This window comes from Chelonia mydas, chromosome 1 (assembly GCF_015237465.2).
Source record: "Chelonia mydas isolate rCheMyd1 chromosome 1, rCheMyd1.pri.v2, whole genome shotgun sequence".
NCBI classification, from domain to species: Eukaryota; Metazoa; Chordata; order Testudines; family Cheloniidae; genus Chelonia; species Chelonia mydas.
The window spans coordinates 136,731,045-136,744,589 of NC_057849.1; the positions used below are offsets into that span (position 1 = coordinate 136,731,045).

At 41.3% G+C, this 13,545-nt stretch overlaps 1 protein-coding gene across 3 annotated transcripts in view; it reads left to right on the forward strand.

The window, feature by feature from the left end:
- CDKL5 (cyclin dependent kinase like 5) overlaps positions 1-13,545 on the forward strand; it is a 214,056-nt gene that overhangs the window by 147,487 nt on the left and 53,024 nt on the right. For all 3 annotated transcript variants that reach the window (XM_037901155.2, XM_037901170.2, XM_043537928.1), the window contains one exon: positions 8,178-8,268. In XM_037901155.2, coding sequence (XP_037757083.1) covers positions 8,178-8,268 — 91 coding nt within the window. The remainder of the gene's footprint in view (positions 1-8,177; positions 8,269-13,545) is intronic.

Consider the following 13,545-nt stretch of genomic DNA (forward strand, 5'->3'; position numbering starts at 1 on the left):
CGGAGAGCCAGAGAGGCCTTGGGCCCTCTCCATAGGGAGACTTCAGATAGGGAGTAGCTGCTTGATAGGGAGCAGAAGGAGGGTGCGAGCAGCCCTACACAAAGGCTCTTCTTAGCTCCTAGGGACAGTGCCTGAGCTGTTCCAAGTCCCTGTTCCAACCAGCAAGGCTGAAGTGTAGAAACATTTGGCTGAAGGAAAAGCCAGGGAGTTTTAGGGTGTTTTGTTTTCCCATTTGAATTTTGTGAATAAACTAGATCTCTAGAGGTGTTATTGCATACATGAAAGCCTTTGTGAGTTACTGAGGAGTCCAAGAGGGGAAACTGGGGCAGTGGCTAGGATGTGCCAAAACTGGATAGGCGACAGATGCTACACATTCCAACAAATGTTGAGCCCAGAAATCTTTAGTCAGAACTGAGGTGTCTTTTACACCAGAAAGGAATTCATAGCCCTGAAAGGACGGAACAGTTTTGTAGGGAAATGAAAATCCAAGCAAATGTGTTCATGCTGGTGGTTTGTCCAAGTCCTCCGTAACACACCTCTTAGTTTAAACAGTACATAACCCTCTTGTACTCGCCTCCCCTCCCAATTGGTACCCCTGTTTAACCCCTGTGCTTTGACTACACATGTCTAGGTTCCTTCTCACTTAAATTTTAAAAAGTAGGAACAAGATGTGTCTGAAGGGGATGAGAGACTCCTAGCCTAATGAGGTGGTAAATTAAACATACTCTCCTCTCTTTGGATGTCAGTCTCAGGCTCCCAATCAGTTCACAAACTTGTATGCCAGACGAGCCCGCATCTGAAGGAACAGAAATGGACACCGTGTCGAGTCAAGCTCAGGAGTTTATTACGCACAGTGCTGGCGGAGTGTCACTTTGCTTATTAGGCTCAGAGACACTGCAAAACAATTTATTACCATAGATTATATAGGATGCTTATTGGGCGGAGAGAAGCGACGGGGTGGGAGTTCCCAAGCCCCTGGATAGGTTCTATCAGCAAAACAAGATAAGCGCAATAGGCCAATGGTCTAAAAGATTGCATAATGGCTCCGCCCATGGCTCAAATTAACATATTGCTAACACACAGGTAATTACCCTCAAACTATTTCTATTAAAATATATAGGTTAAATCCTAATTTTGGGGTCCAGGGTAATGAGGTAGCAGCTCTCCTTGTTGACCAACAGGTACATTCCTGGACATTTAAAGCAAAAAAGCAGTAATTAGGATTTAACAACAACAATTGTTTAATAGTTTTACCTTTGCATTTCTGTGAACTGGGATTGGTGTACATATGTGAGGGGAGGGTGTCATTACTCATGTCAATCATGTTAGGCCTCTCCCTGAACTCTGTTCTGGCATCTGTACCAGGGAGTTAAGTTTGAGGCCCTTCTCAGCGCTTGGTGTATCTATAACTCGTGATAAGGACACCCAATTACAGCTTACCATCTGGAGTCACGCTGACTCTGCTTATCAACTTGAAGCACACAAGGTTGTCTGTCTACCCCAGCTTTCTCCTAGCCATGTATTGTTCTTTGTTAGCTAGCCCTCATGCCCCAGACCAAGCTGTGGACTCCAGGCCTCTATGAAAAGTTCCTAACAGAAATTTTAGTTAAGATTTTACATCCACGTTAAATGGATTATGGCCCTTCATTTTGGTTCACAGCTTTGCCACTAAGAGGCAGATAATGATGAATCCTGGCTTGTCTCAAGCAATTATGCTACTTCATATAGTCGGTAAGAACAAAGATTTTATTCCCCATAAGTAGTGGCCATTAAGTAGAAAAGAAAGCCATACCATAATGCACTTATAGTACCTAATAGCTTTTATGTTAACTCTTCTTTGATTTATATAGGTTAACATGCTTTGAATTTTGCTTTGTATTTCAGGTTTGGTTGAACTGAAATCACAAAGGAAAGCTTATTTGATTTTGCTTACGTTGGAATTAGTTATAGTAGCTTCACTCAGTTTTACTACAAAGAGACAATGTTAGACTAGGATCGGGGGTAGTCAATAGATGGACTGCAAACGAAATCTGGACCACCAGACACTTTTGAACAGGCCCTAACATCTTTTTATTTACTCATCATCATCATCGTTGTTTGTTTTTAGTACTTACTCTGGAGTCTGGATCTTGACTATGTCTTGACAAAGGAATTTTGACCTTGACCAAAAAAATTTATTACCCCTGTATTAGATTAAGCCATTACTTATTACAACCAATTTCGGTAAGCATGCTTTTATTGCACTTTGTAACCATATAAGTTTCAAGCACATATTGTCCTTCTTTGTCTAGACTAGAATTTAAAGGTGTGATGTTAGATAATACATGCAAATTAATACATAGTAAATGTGTCGTGTAGACAAAGCTAAACTGGTCTAGTTAAAGCCTTGTCTATGCTAGACATTTTCAATGTATTAATTAGCATATGTTAGCTAACATGTGCCAACATCACACCTTAAATCTTAGCGTAGACAAAGCCATTGAGAAATGGATAATTAAGACCGTATTTTTTACTGTGAGGTTTTTTAAACATGGAATTGAGAATATTGAGTCTGGTATGTAAACTGTTCATGCCTAAATAGAATTGAATGAGTTATCCCCCTGCACACTGGTAATGCTATGTGTGAAAGTAAACATGGATCATGTAGGATAAAGGGACTGATACAAAAGTGATTGAAATAATAATAGGCGCCAGGGGCTGGTCCCATTACTTTGTCCAGAAGATGCTTGGTACACTAATCAGAAAAGCCACTGTATCCTCAAAGTATGGCCAGAGAGAACCACAACTGCATTAGCACACGTGTACACAAACCCCTGCACACTGCAAAAATAATGGTCTTATATCCTGTCGTCTTTTTCACTAAGGTGCAGTGGAGTGGGGACAGAACAGAAATGTTACGTTAATTGCATGCAGATGTTGTATGTACTGGTGGTTGGCTCCTTTTATTAAAATGCTGTGAATACCATACCACCTGTGTCACAGTACTGAAAAAGCTGTCATACATCAACATGCTTGTGCACCACATGATGGCCAATACCATGTAGATATCAGGAGACTGTTAGGACTAGTGGCTCTGGCAATGGGGTGGAAATTCGATCAACACAGCTAATACACCAATTGGAATGCCAAAGTGCTTCCAACAATAGTCAGGTACATCTGTTGCAATCAGTCTATACTCAGAACTGTTCCTTTCTTCATTCCTGTTGGCAGAAACTATGCCCACACACAGGGCCGGATTAAGACCTTTAGAGGCCCTAAGCACTGAAAAGAATTATGGTGCCCCCCAATATGTAATTCAAAATACAAACAATACTATACCGTAAAATAAAATTTTATTTTTCGAAATGACACAAAATTTACATGTATGCTGAAATTAAAATAGCTTCTTTCTGGATTTTCTGGTTGCAAAATTCTGGATAAAATCATCGAAGCTGACTCGACGAAGCATGTCCGCTTCCATATGCAATAGGGAAAGTGAATCAAGTCTGTCCTGACACGTTGTTTTCTGAGGGTTTTTTATTCTTTTCAGCTGAGAAAATGAGCGTTCTGCCGAGCAGTTAGTAATCATCAATGTTAGATAGTGCATCAATAGTGTGATCTCTACATTTGGAAATACACATTGTATTCCGTCTTTCAGTATTGTGTCATGAAGATCAATGTGACTGAATTTCATTTTTCCTGTTTCATTAAACTTTGCGCGCATATAACAGTGGAACTGCCGTACTTCTCCACAGAGATTCATGTTCAAGTCAACAGGGTATGAGTCAACTAGCTTTTGGGAGCCTTGTGAATATTTTTAGTCAGATAAGTCCATATCGTTTAGAAAAGAAAATCTACTTGGTGGTACTTTGTACACTTCACCTCTCCTCTTTTATGTGAGTTTCAAGTGTATCAATTATAGCATAGTAAGTAGATATGCGAAATTTGTCTCTAGGATTCAATGCTGTTCCTGTTGCACTGCTATCATTTGCTTGTTTTTTCCTGATTCGCTTGTGGGACTGGGCTTCTTTGTAGATCGTATCAGGCAAGATATCTTTTGATATGTCTTCAGATCTTTCGAAATCATTCCTCAAAGTGTGTAAGTGGTCTGCTAATGATTGACAGAGGTCTGCGCATGTTTTCAAATCCAATTCTTTTTCTTGGAGAGCTTGACTTTTGTGTGGTAAAAGTGTAAAATTTCATTCCACATGGTCAACATGAATACAAACTCTAGTTCTTGCATCTTGTTTGCAAAGTTTTCTGCCTCTGATATAGTTTCTCCCTTTTGTGATTGGTCTTCAGCTATACTTTCTAATGCATCCACAGTCTTTGAGTAGCACTCCAGAATTGCACTTGTTGCCACTGCATGTGCCTCCTAGCGAGTATTAGAAAGAGATTTCAACACACGATCATTGCCCAAATATGTTTTAAGAACTGCCCATCGGTGTGTTGAGGCAGAGAAAAATGGATAAAGTAACTGGACTGTTGAGAAAAAACGTACTGCCACCGGACAACAATCAACAGCACTGCAGCCAACAAGATTGAGAGAGTGTGCAGCACATGGTATGAATATGGCATATTTGTTCTGTTCTTAAAGCTTCTTCTGCATTCCTTGATAACGCCCTGACATGTTGGCAGCGTTGTCATAAGACTGACCTCTGCACTTTGAGAAATCTGTTTTGCAAACTTGGCAGGGATAATGCAGTACTTGATTTGCCATTTCTTCACCAATGTGGCTTTTCAAATTGAGGAATGTTCTAAATCGTTCAACTGGTTTTCCAGCTGTGGGAGACACACATCTTAGTACAATACTCAACTGATCAATATGTGAAAGATCAGGTGTAGAGTCGACAGATAAACTGAAATACCCAGCAGTTCTTATTTCATCCACAATGGCTGAACAAACTTTGTCACTCATTAGACCAATGAGTTCATCACATATTGTCTTGGATAAGTATGATGGGTTACCTTTGCCAGCATTCCCATATTTTTAGATATGGCCTGCTAAAAATGGGTCAAACTGAGCCACAAGCTCCAACAAGAATATAACTCAGAAGAATATATCAATAATAAAACATAAATTTATTGCAATACATGACAGGATCTGATTTCCTCACATTATTTCGATCTACGTTAGTAGGATGCCCCCTTGGTTTAGGTGGGGATAAGTAATAAAAAGAGAACAGAAAAACGGGGGAAGAGTGTGTAATGGAGTGTAAGGAAGTCTAACAAAGTTCTGATTTTTCCCATGATGACTACTTCGATGCTTTTTTTCATATATCAAATTTTTTCCAAAAAACTTTTTTTTTTTTGGTGCCCCCTGCTTTGCTGGTGCCCTAAGCAAGTGCTTAGTCTGCCTATTGGGTAATCCAGCCCTGTGCCACACAGCACATCCAGGCACCTATTACACATCACCATATGTACAGAACACAGTATGGCGAATTTGTAGAGATGTGTGAGAAGCCACTGGGACAAGAGAAGTGATGTGTTAGTAGATCTTCAGCAACATAATGAGATCATATAGGTTTGTCCTGTTACCCCTGTGTTGGGGCATCCTATCACTTAAACATCTGCACTGTGGCAGGTACATGGACTTTTTGTTAGCATTTATTGCTTTCGTGTGTGGAATACACCGCTACTTGTGGTGTAATTATGTGCTAAAGCACTTGAATGCAGTTTTCAGAAAGTGTGCAGAAGTGTGCTAGATGCTTGCATATAGTCCTAAATTGACAGGAAAAAATTACAGCGCAAGTAAAAGTCCCTGCCACACAAATGTTATCAAAATTTTTGTTGTGATAAAAGTTAGGGTAACTAGCAAAGGGGGATGAGGGGAAGGGTGGTGGTAGAATTACTTTAATAGTTAAACATTGAAACAACCACACACATCTTTTGCCAATTGAGGCCATTTTACAGTATAGGCATTGGGATGCCTCTTAGAAAGGTGTCAAGCAGTCAAAGATTTTGTCAGCCATCTTCCAGTGTAATATGATAGAATGAAGTTGCCATCAAGTGGATTCTCACATAAGCAGTGTACTTATTAAGCCTATAGTATTAATTTTCCTTTCCCATTGCTGTACCGTGTCAAAGCTGAGCACTTTTAAAAGCAGTTGCTTATTGTCTTCAGGATTGCATTAGCTGCTGATTGATATTCAGTGTTTTCAGGAGTCCCTGATTGTGACCAAGTTCCCTTTCGGTTCCTGAAGGCTGGCTTGGATGGAAGACCCTTCCTTGACTATGATTTGTTGATATTTTTCATTCTTTTGCTGTATCAGGATTGTGTTCCTCTCAAACAACCAGCACCCAGCCTGGGATTGAAAGGAATTTTCTTCTCCTTGCTTCTCTTCAAGCATATAATGAAAGGTTTTTCATTTACATGATTAATATGATGGACCATGTCACCTTTGGCTGAGGCAATACTGTCTGTGTGTTTATGCAGTTACACATATTTATTTATTTTTATTTATTTTAGGTTTAGAAAATGACCTATTCCAACTCTAAGCACATGGACAATAATACAATTTTTTTTCAAAAGTATAAAATGAATCCTATATCAATAACTAATTTATCATCCACTCAACCCAACGGACTAATGATAATTTCCACTACCCATCTTCTCTTCAAAGATCTAGGAGAATGGGTAGAACTTAGTGTGTCCTGGAGGACCATGGCTTTGAACTCTGCCAGACTAAGGTGTGAAGTGAGATCTGCTTCCAGAATAAAGATTACAGCCTTTGCAGCCACAGAAGAAGGGAGGCAGGGGGAAGAAGGAGGAAGCGCTGCTGCTGCTGCCCCCTGAGCATTCAAAAGCAAAGAGAGCAGTTACTAAGTCCAAAAGTGAAACACTGCTCTGAGGCTCTCCTGGATTCCAGAGTTGTTATTTTTTCTTTCTCTCTTACAAACCAATGGAAGAACTCTGTGGTTTGATTGTAGTGGGCTGGCTATCAGGCCCTAAAGCCATATCCCAGGAGGAGAGAGTTATGAATATTTTGCCTCTGCATTTCAGTGTGAATGACCCAACTAGACTCAGTTTACTCTCTGGTAAGGAGTTCCACATGCAGAGTGTAGTTGCTGAGATCTGTCTGGCCCCAGTCCTGCCTGATTATTATTTATTTATTTAGCAATGACATCATGCTTGGCACTTTACAAAAATGATGACAGTATCTGCCCTAAAGTGTTTATTAGTGGCTTTACCATGTGCAGTTTCCCTGTGATATTCAGCTGACTTGGTGGGTTGTGGATGGGTAACAATAATATTTAAAAATTCACAATTATTCCTCCTTTTGGATTTTCTAATATACCATCCTCTTTGTGTCTGTTTTGGAAACTCTTGCTTACAGGTACTATCTTTGTGTAGTTGCAAATATATAGTGTGGTGTTGGTGCTAAACAAACACTAATGGACTGTGGGAGGCTCTGATCCTAATCCATTAAGAGCCTTATATTAAATTTGATTGTCAAGCAGATAGGAAGCCGGTGTTGTGTGCTGAGCAGCCTATGAAGTGTTTGTCCTGGCCTTTGATGGCTGCTGCATACCATAGGAGTTGTAGTTTTTGGGTGGTGGTTATATTCAACCTAGTAAGTTGTAGTAGTCTAACATGAAGGTGACCAATGCATGAATCAGTGTGGCAAGGTTCTCATGTGAAAGGAGTAGATGGAGTCATTTGACCAGCCAAAGACTGAAGACCTTCTGTACCATAGTCGTAATCTGTGTTTCTAGAAGCTGTGAGAGAACTACTTATTGGTGATCCCGCTACTCACTGAGTATGTTAGAGCTCTAACTTTCTTTTACAGATCCGTATTTTTTCCTGCTGCATAGGGGATTCCACAATAAGACTTGGTACCTAAATTTGAATATAGCTGGTGCAATCTCCGGAGAGGCCATTTAACCAACCCAACAATGTTCCATGCTAATGAAGACTCAAGAGCATAGACCTCTGTGGGACAGATGCCAGTTGAACTTGTCAGTGAAACAGAAACACATGTTTTCACCAATACATGAACACAGGCATATATTTAAAAAGCAATAGGATAACAATGAAATATATAATACTAATCAGTTACACTTAATACTTATTTAAGGCATTCATTTTAAATCCGATGATATGAAAAATTGATTTGACCTTTAATACAATAATCAATAGTAGTATGTAAATCTTCATTTAGGTGGAGACATAATCTTTTGTATTATCTTTTTTGCAGGCTTTGCTCGGAATCTGTCAGAAGGAAGCAATGCAAACTATACAGAATATGTGGCCACCAGGTGGTACCGTTCACCTGAACTCTTGCTTGGGTAAGTACACTTTCCAGAAGTAATAGCTCTGAGATCTAAATCTTGAATAATCCAATGCATTTACTCAAGTACTTTTGTGAAGATTTACCATTGGATATGGTAGTTGGTTAATAAATTGATTTAATTATGTCTCATTAATTACTTGGGATTATTCTTCTTGTAAGGTGACTTGATGCTATGATATGATAGCATATTTTGAACAAATTGCTATCTTGATTCAGGTTTACATATTAGTAAATTATCATAACTATATTTTAAACCATCTCTTTATTTTTAAAAAAAGGTATTTAGTGGTCGTGAAAGGTGCTGGATTAACAGACCTGGAGTGTGAAACGTTCTGTTAGCCACAGAATGGATACAGCACAGACCGTGCTCCACACCGTACTGCTAACACGCCTCTCCTGAGGGGGATCCCACCACTCTGGCTTGAGAGTGTAGTTCAGCCTCCATTTCATCTTTGCCAGCACTGCAGAGATGGCTAATAAGCAAGGTGTCAGTTTTAAGCGTGTCTTTTTGTTGGGCAGGAAGACACAGTTCCATGAAGAACCGTGGCGGCAGGCCATCGGTTCATTTCACATAAGGCTCTGTGATGTGATGTGAAAGAGTTAATATGGGCTTGAGAGGTCAGTTAACCTGCTTGCTCACAGGTGGGCCAGGATTAATTAGAAATAGCTAGGGGAGAGCAGGGCATGTTTTAACAAAGAGCACATCTGGGGAGAGGAACCCTAGAGGAAACTCCTCCATGCCTCAGTTGTGAGAAGCAGCCTGAAGGAAGGCTCAGAAGGAAAAAGGAGAGACCAGACAAGCTTCTCCAGGGGTGAGCTGGAGGCTGAGCTGGAGCCTGCCCGAGCCCCTGAATAAGGAGGGGAGTGGACCAACCCCTGTGTTGTAGGGTGGATTAAGGCACAGGAAGACAGCCTGCAGCAGCAGACATATGCCTATGACAAGGTGGCTGCCAGCTGAGCCGAGTTAAGCTATAGGTTTGTTTTTTGTATACGTTGCTGTCGGACCTTGGCAAAGGACTCTCTGGCCCCAGAAGAGGGCGGATTCTACCAAGTGGTCTGGCCTGAGGGTCAGGACACTCCTACGGTAGAATAGGTCAAAAGACAGAGGAGGAAACTGAGGCAAAAGTTGCTGCCTCATCACAGCCAGCCAGGAGGCCTGTTGGGGCAGTAACTTTGCCACAGGCCCCAAGCAGCCAGAGTTCAGGTAATAGTTCTTCTTTGAGTTGTTCACACGTATTCAGCTCAGGTGCACGCTACCAGAGCTGGAGAGTTTTCTGCAGCAGCACCTACTGGGCAGCATGCATGCATGCCCTATGCCACCTCGTGGCTTCAGCCAAGTCTATTTAGGGGTGGTGCCGCCCCAACCCCCCCTCAGTTCCATCGCACCACCTGTGGCCTGAGTTGAAGCTCCCTGTCTGGTTTATCTCTCAGTTTCTGTGCAGTTAGCAATTTTTTCCAGTATTTGGTTTTGCAGTTCATTCTTTATAGTTAGTTATAGTTTAGCAGTCGTATCCACTAGTTAGTATTAGTTTAGCTAGTATTAGGGGAGAGATCAATGGCATGCCATCACCAGGCTTCAAACATTGTTCGTTGTGTGGGGTAGCTATCCTAATCAGTGATACCCACGTGAGCTGTCTCTTATGCATTGGTGATGGGCATATCAAAGAGAGGTGCGGTTTTTGTTTTTGTTTAAAAAACAAAACAAAAAAATAGTTCTCTAGAGAGGCTCAATTCGGCACTGGGGCCTTCAGCATCCAGCCCCACAATCAGCCTCTGAGGTAGCAATGATCTCGGACAGGCCCTTGAACTCAAACTCCTCCTCCTCCTCCTCCTCCTCCTGTATGGACTCTCCATGAATGAGAACCCATAAAAATGGACAGGAACCATTCCAAGTCCAAAAGAGTCCCCTCTACATCAAGAAGGGACTCCAAACATTACAGGCATTATTCTAGTGCCCAGGGTAGAGCGAGGCCTTCATCCCATGGCTCCCCGGTGCCAAGATGGGACGCTACTAGTGCCATACCATTCTGATTAAATTCTTCCTTCCAACTGATCTGGCTCATAATTGTTTTCAACTTTGTGAAATTGGCCCTATTAAAGCACCAAATATATATGTTAACAGTCTGGACTTTATTCTGCTTGCACATTATAAATGTGATCAAGTCATGATCATTTGTATCTAAATTACGTTTAATTTTCAGCTCTGTGGGCAATTCATTTTTATCTGTTAAGACAAGGTCTAATAAAGAATTCCCCCATTTTGGCTGCAACACTTTGTGAGTTAGGAAATTGGCATCCGTAATGTTCAGAAATTCCAAGGCTGATTTAGAACTGGCAGCATGAGCCCATTAGTATCTGTCGTGCAGATTGAAGTCTCACAGCTCATGATCTCACAGCTTTTTTTCCCCTATACATTGCAGGTAGGTGTGTAAGGCAGCAGTCATCTTGTTCCCTAGTGTGATTTGGTCGTCTATAGCAGACACCAACTAATACCCCATCTTGTATTTTATCTGTTAGGACATTGATCCATAAGCATTCAAGATAATTTTCTTCTGAGTTATCAGTGACCCGGAAACACATAATGCCATTTTTTACGTAGAATGCCCCAACCCCTTTGGTCCATTCAGTCCTTCTTAAATAGGTTATAACCACTGATTTAAATGTTCCAATCATAGGAATCATCCCACCAGGTTTCAGTAATGGCCACCAGATTGAATTTATGCTCATAAATCAGCAATTCCAGTTCCTCTTGTTTGTTACTCATGTAATTAAAGAATTTCTTCTCCATGTCCTTTGGTTCCTTGATTAAGTTTCTTCTGAACATCTCAATATTGTTCTGAGTGATCATATCTTCTCTCTTTTTACCCTCCACTTTTGCCATTAGTTTAACACCCTCCTGACTACTCTACCCAGCCTGCCCCCAAAGAGATTGGTTTCCCTTCTACAGAGTTGGAGGCTGTCTAAACTATACAGCCCCCCTCTCCCTATAGATGGACCAATGTTCCACAAAGTGAAAACCCTTCATCAGTTAGGTTCACTTCCAGAATCTTCTTGCTTTGCTCGTGCTGTAGGAAGGATCTCAGAGAAGATCCTTGGCAATGCTACCAAACCGCTGGAAGTTCCAGAGATTTGTTCTTTGGACTCAACGTTATCAGTACAGGGTGCTTTTCTTCAAAATGGCCTTGGCCCTACATTTATTTATCAAGTGGTGGCTGCCCATTTCGGGAGGAAAGGGAGTCACATCTTCCCTTACACAGATGGTTGGTTAGTTTGGGGCAAATCAGAAACCAAAGCTCTCCATCACATTCATGTCCTCCCGTATCTCTTTGATCATGTGGGTCTCACTAAATAGAGAAAATCTGTTACTTCAGACACAAATCATGTTCATTGGGTTCCTACTTAATTCTACAAAATCAATGGCCTTTTTTCCTCAAGAGAGGTTTCAAGTAATTCACCAACTTTGTCCCTTAAATTCCGCCTAACCACTATGGTCTATATATGTTTGAGACTCTTGGGCCACATGGTTTCATCTGTCTACGTACTACTATATGGAAGGCTGCATGTGTACATTCTCCATGGTTGGCTAAAGTCTATTGACCAAATTTCCATTTGCTAAACAAGTTGGCCAGGGTTCCCCCAATGGTTCTGAGATCCGTAGAATGGTGGCAGGATCATAACAATATTTGCAGAAGCATTCCCTTTTTCACCCACCCCCAATGATGACCATAGCTATGGATGCTTCAAAATCAGGTTGGGAGGCACATTTGGAGTCCTTGCAAGTCTAGGAGGTATGGACAGAGTGAGAGGCATCAACATGCTTGAGCTCTGAATGGTTTTCAGTGCCTGCCACGCCTTCTCTTCCCATGTCCAAGGTCTGCCTGGATTCTCATGAACAATAGGACCATGATGTAGAACAGGCAAGGAAGGGCTTGATCCAATCAACTCTGTCAAAAGATGATGAAGCTGTGGTACTTTTGCATCAGGGAAAGTATCTCCCCAATGGCTGCTTACTCACTGGGCTCTCAGAATAATTTGGCCAGTCATCTCAGCAGATTCCTTTACTGCAATCACGAATGGTTCCTCAACAGTAGAGTATGGATGATCATTTTCAGAATTGGGGTTATCCCATCATTCGATCTGTTTGCTATAAGACACAAAAAGAAATGCCATCAGTTTTGTTCTCGGGCTCAGTAACTGATGCTTTCTTGCTGAAGTGTGGCCCAGACCTCATGTATGTGTTTCCTCATACCCCCCTATTCCTTAGATCATTCTCAAGTTGAAGCAGGACCAGGCCAGGATAATACTCATTGCTTTGGATTGGCTGAGGCAGTGCTGGTTTTTGGACCTCTACAGCCTCTGTCTAACCCCGATGACCTCTACCACCTGTCCCAGACCTGTTGTTGCAACATCACATTTGGATTTGGCACCTGATCCCAAGCAGCCCAAGGCTTGTGACTTGGCTGTTGAATGGCTAGATCAAGTAAATAAGGCTTCTTTGACTGCAGTCCAACACATCCTGCTTAGTAGTGGAAAGCAATCTACAAGATCCACTTACTTGGTTAAATATTAGAGATTTTCAATCTGGTCAGCTGGCAGAAATATTCAACCATTGTTTGCTAAGATTCAGGACATTCTGGAGTACTTATTGCATCTTCAGTTGAGAGAGCCATTCATCTTCCAATGGATGGAAAGTCATTATTTTCTAATCCAATTGTAGTTAGGTTCCTTAAAGGTGATATTTGTCTCTAATGCCCCTGTAAAAATGCAATTCCTATTTGGGACTTAATCACAGTGTTGGCAGCCGTTTGAGCCTTTAGCTCAGTGATTTTCAACCTTTTTTCATTTGTGGATCCATAAAAATTTCTTATAGAGGTGCAGACCCTTTTGGAAATCTTAGACATAGTCTGCGGACCCCCAGGGGTCTGTGAGCCACAGATTGAAAACCACTGCTCTAGCTAATTGCTCTCTAGCTCACCTTTCTCAGAGGATTGCTTTTCTTGTTGCACTACTATCAGCCAGAACAGCGGGAGAACAAGTACTGATGGCAGGCCCTCCATACATGCAGTTTGTCAAAGATAAAGTGCCCTTAAGACCACATCCAAAGATTTTGATGAAAATTATATTGGCCTATCATCTAAACCAAATGATATACTTACGTGTATTTTTTCTTAAACCACACTCCAGTAGGGATAAACAGAATTTTCATGCATTAGATGTGATATGAGCACAGGCATTCTGTTTAGATAGAATGAAGCCTTTTTGAGCATCTCCT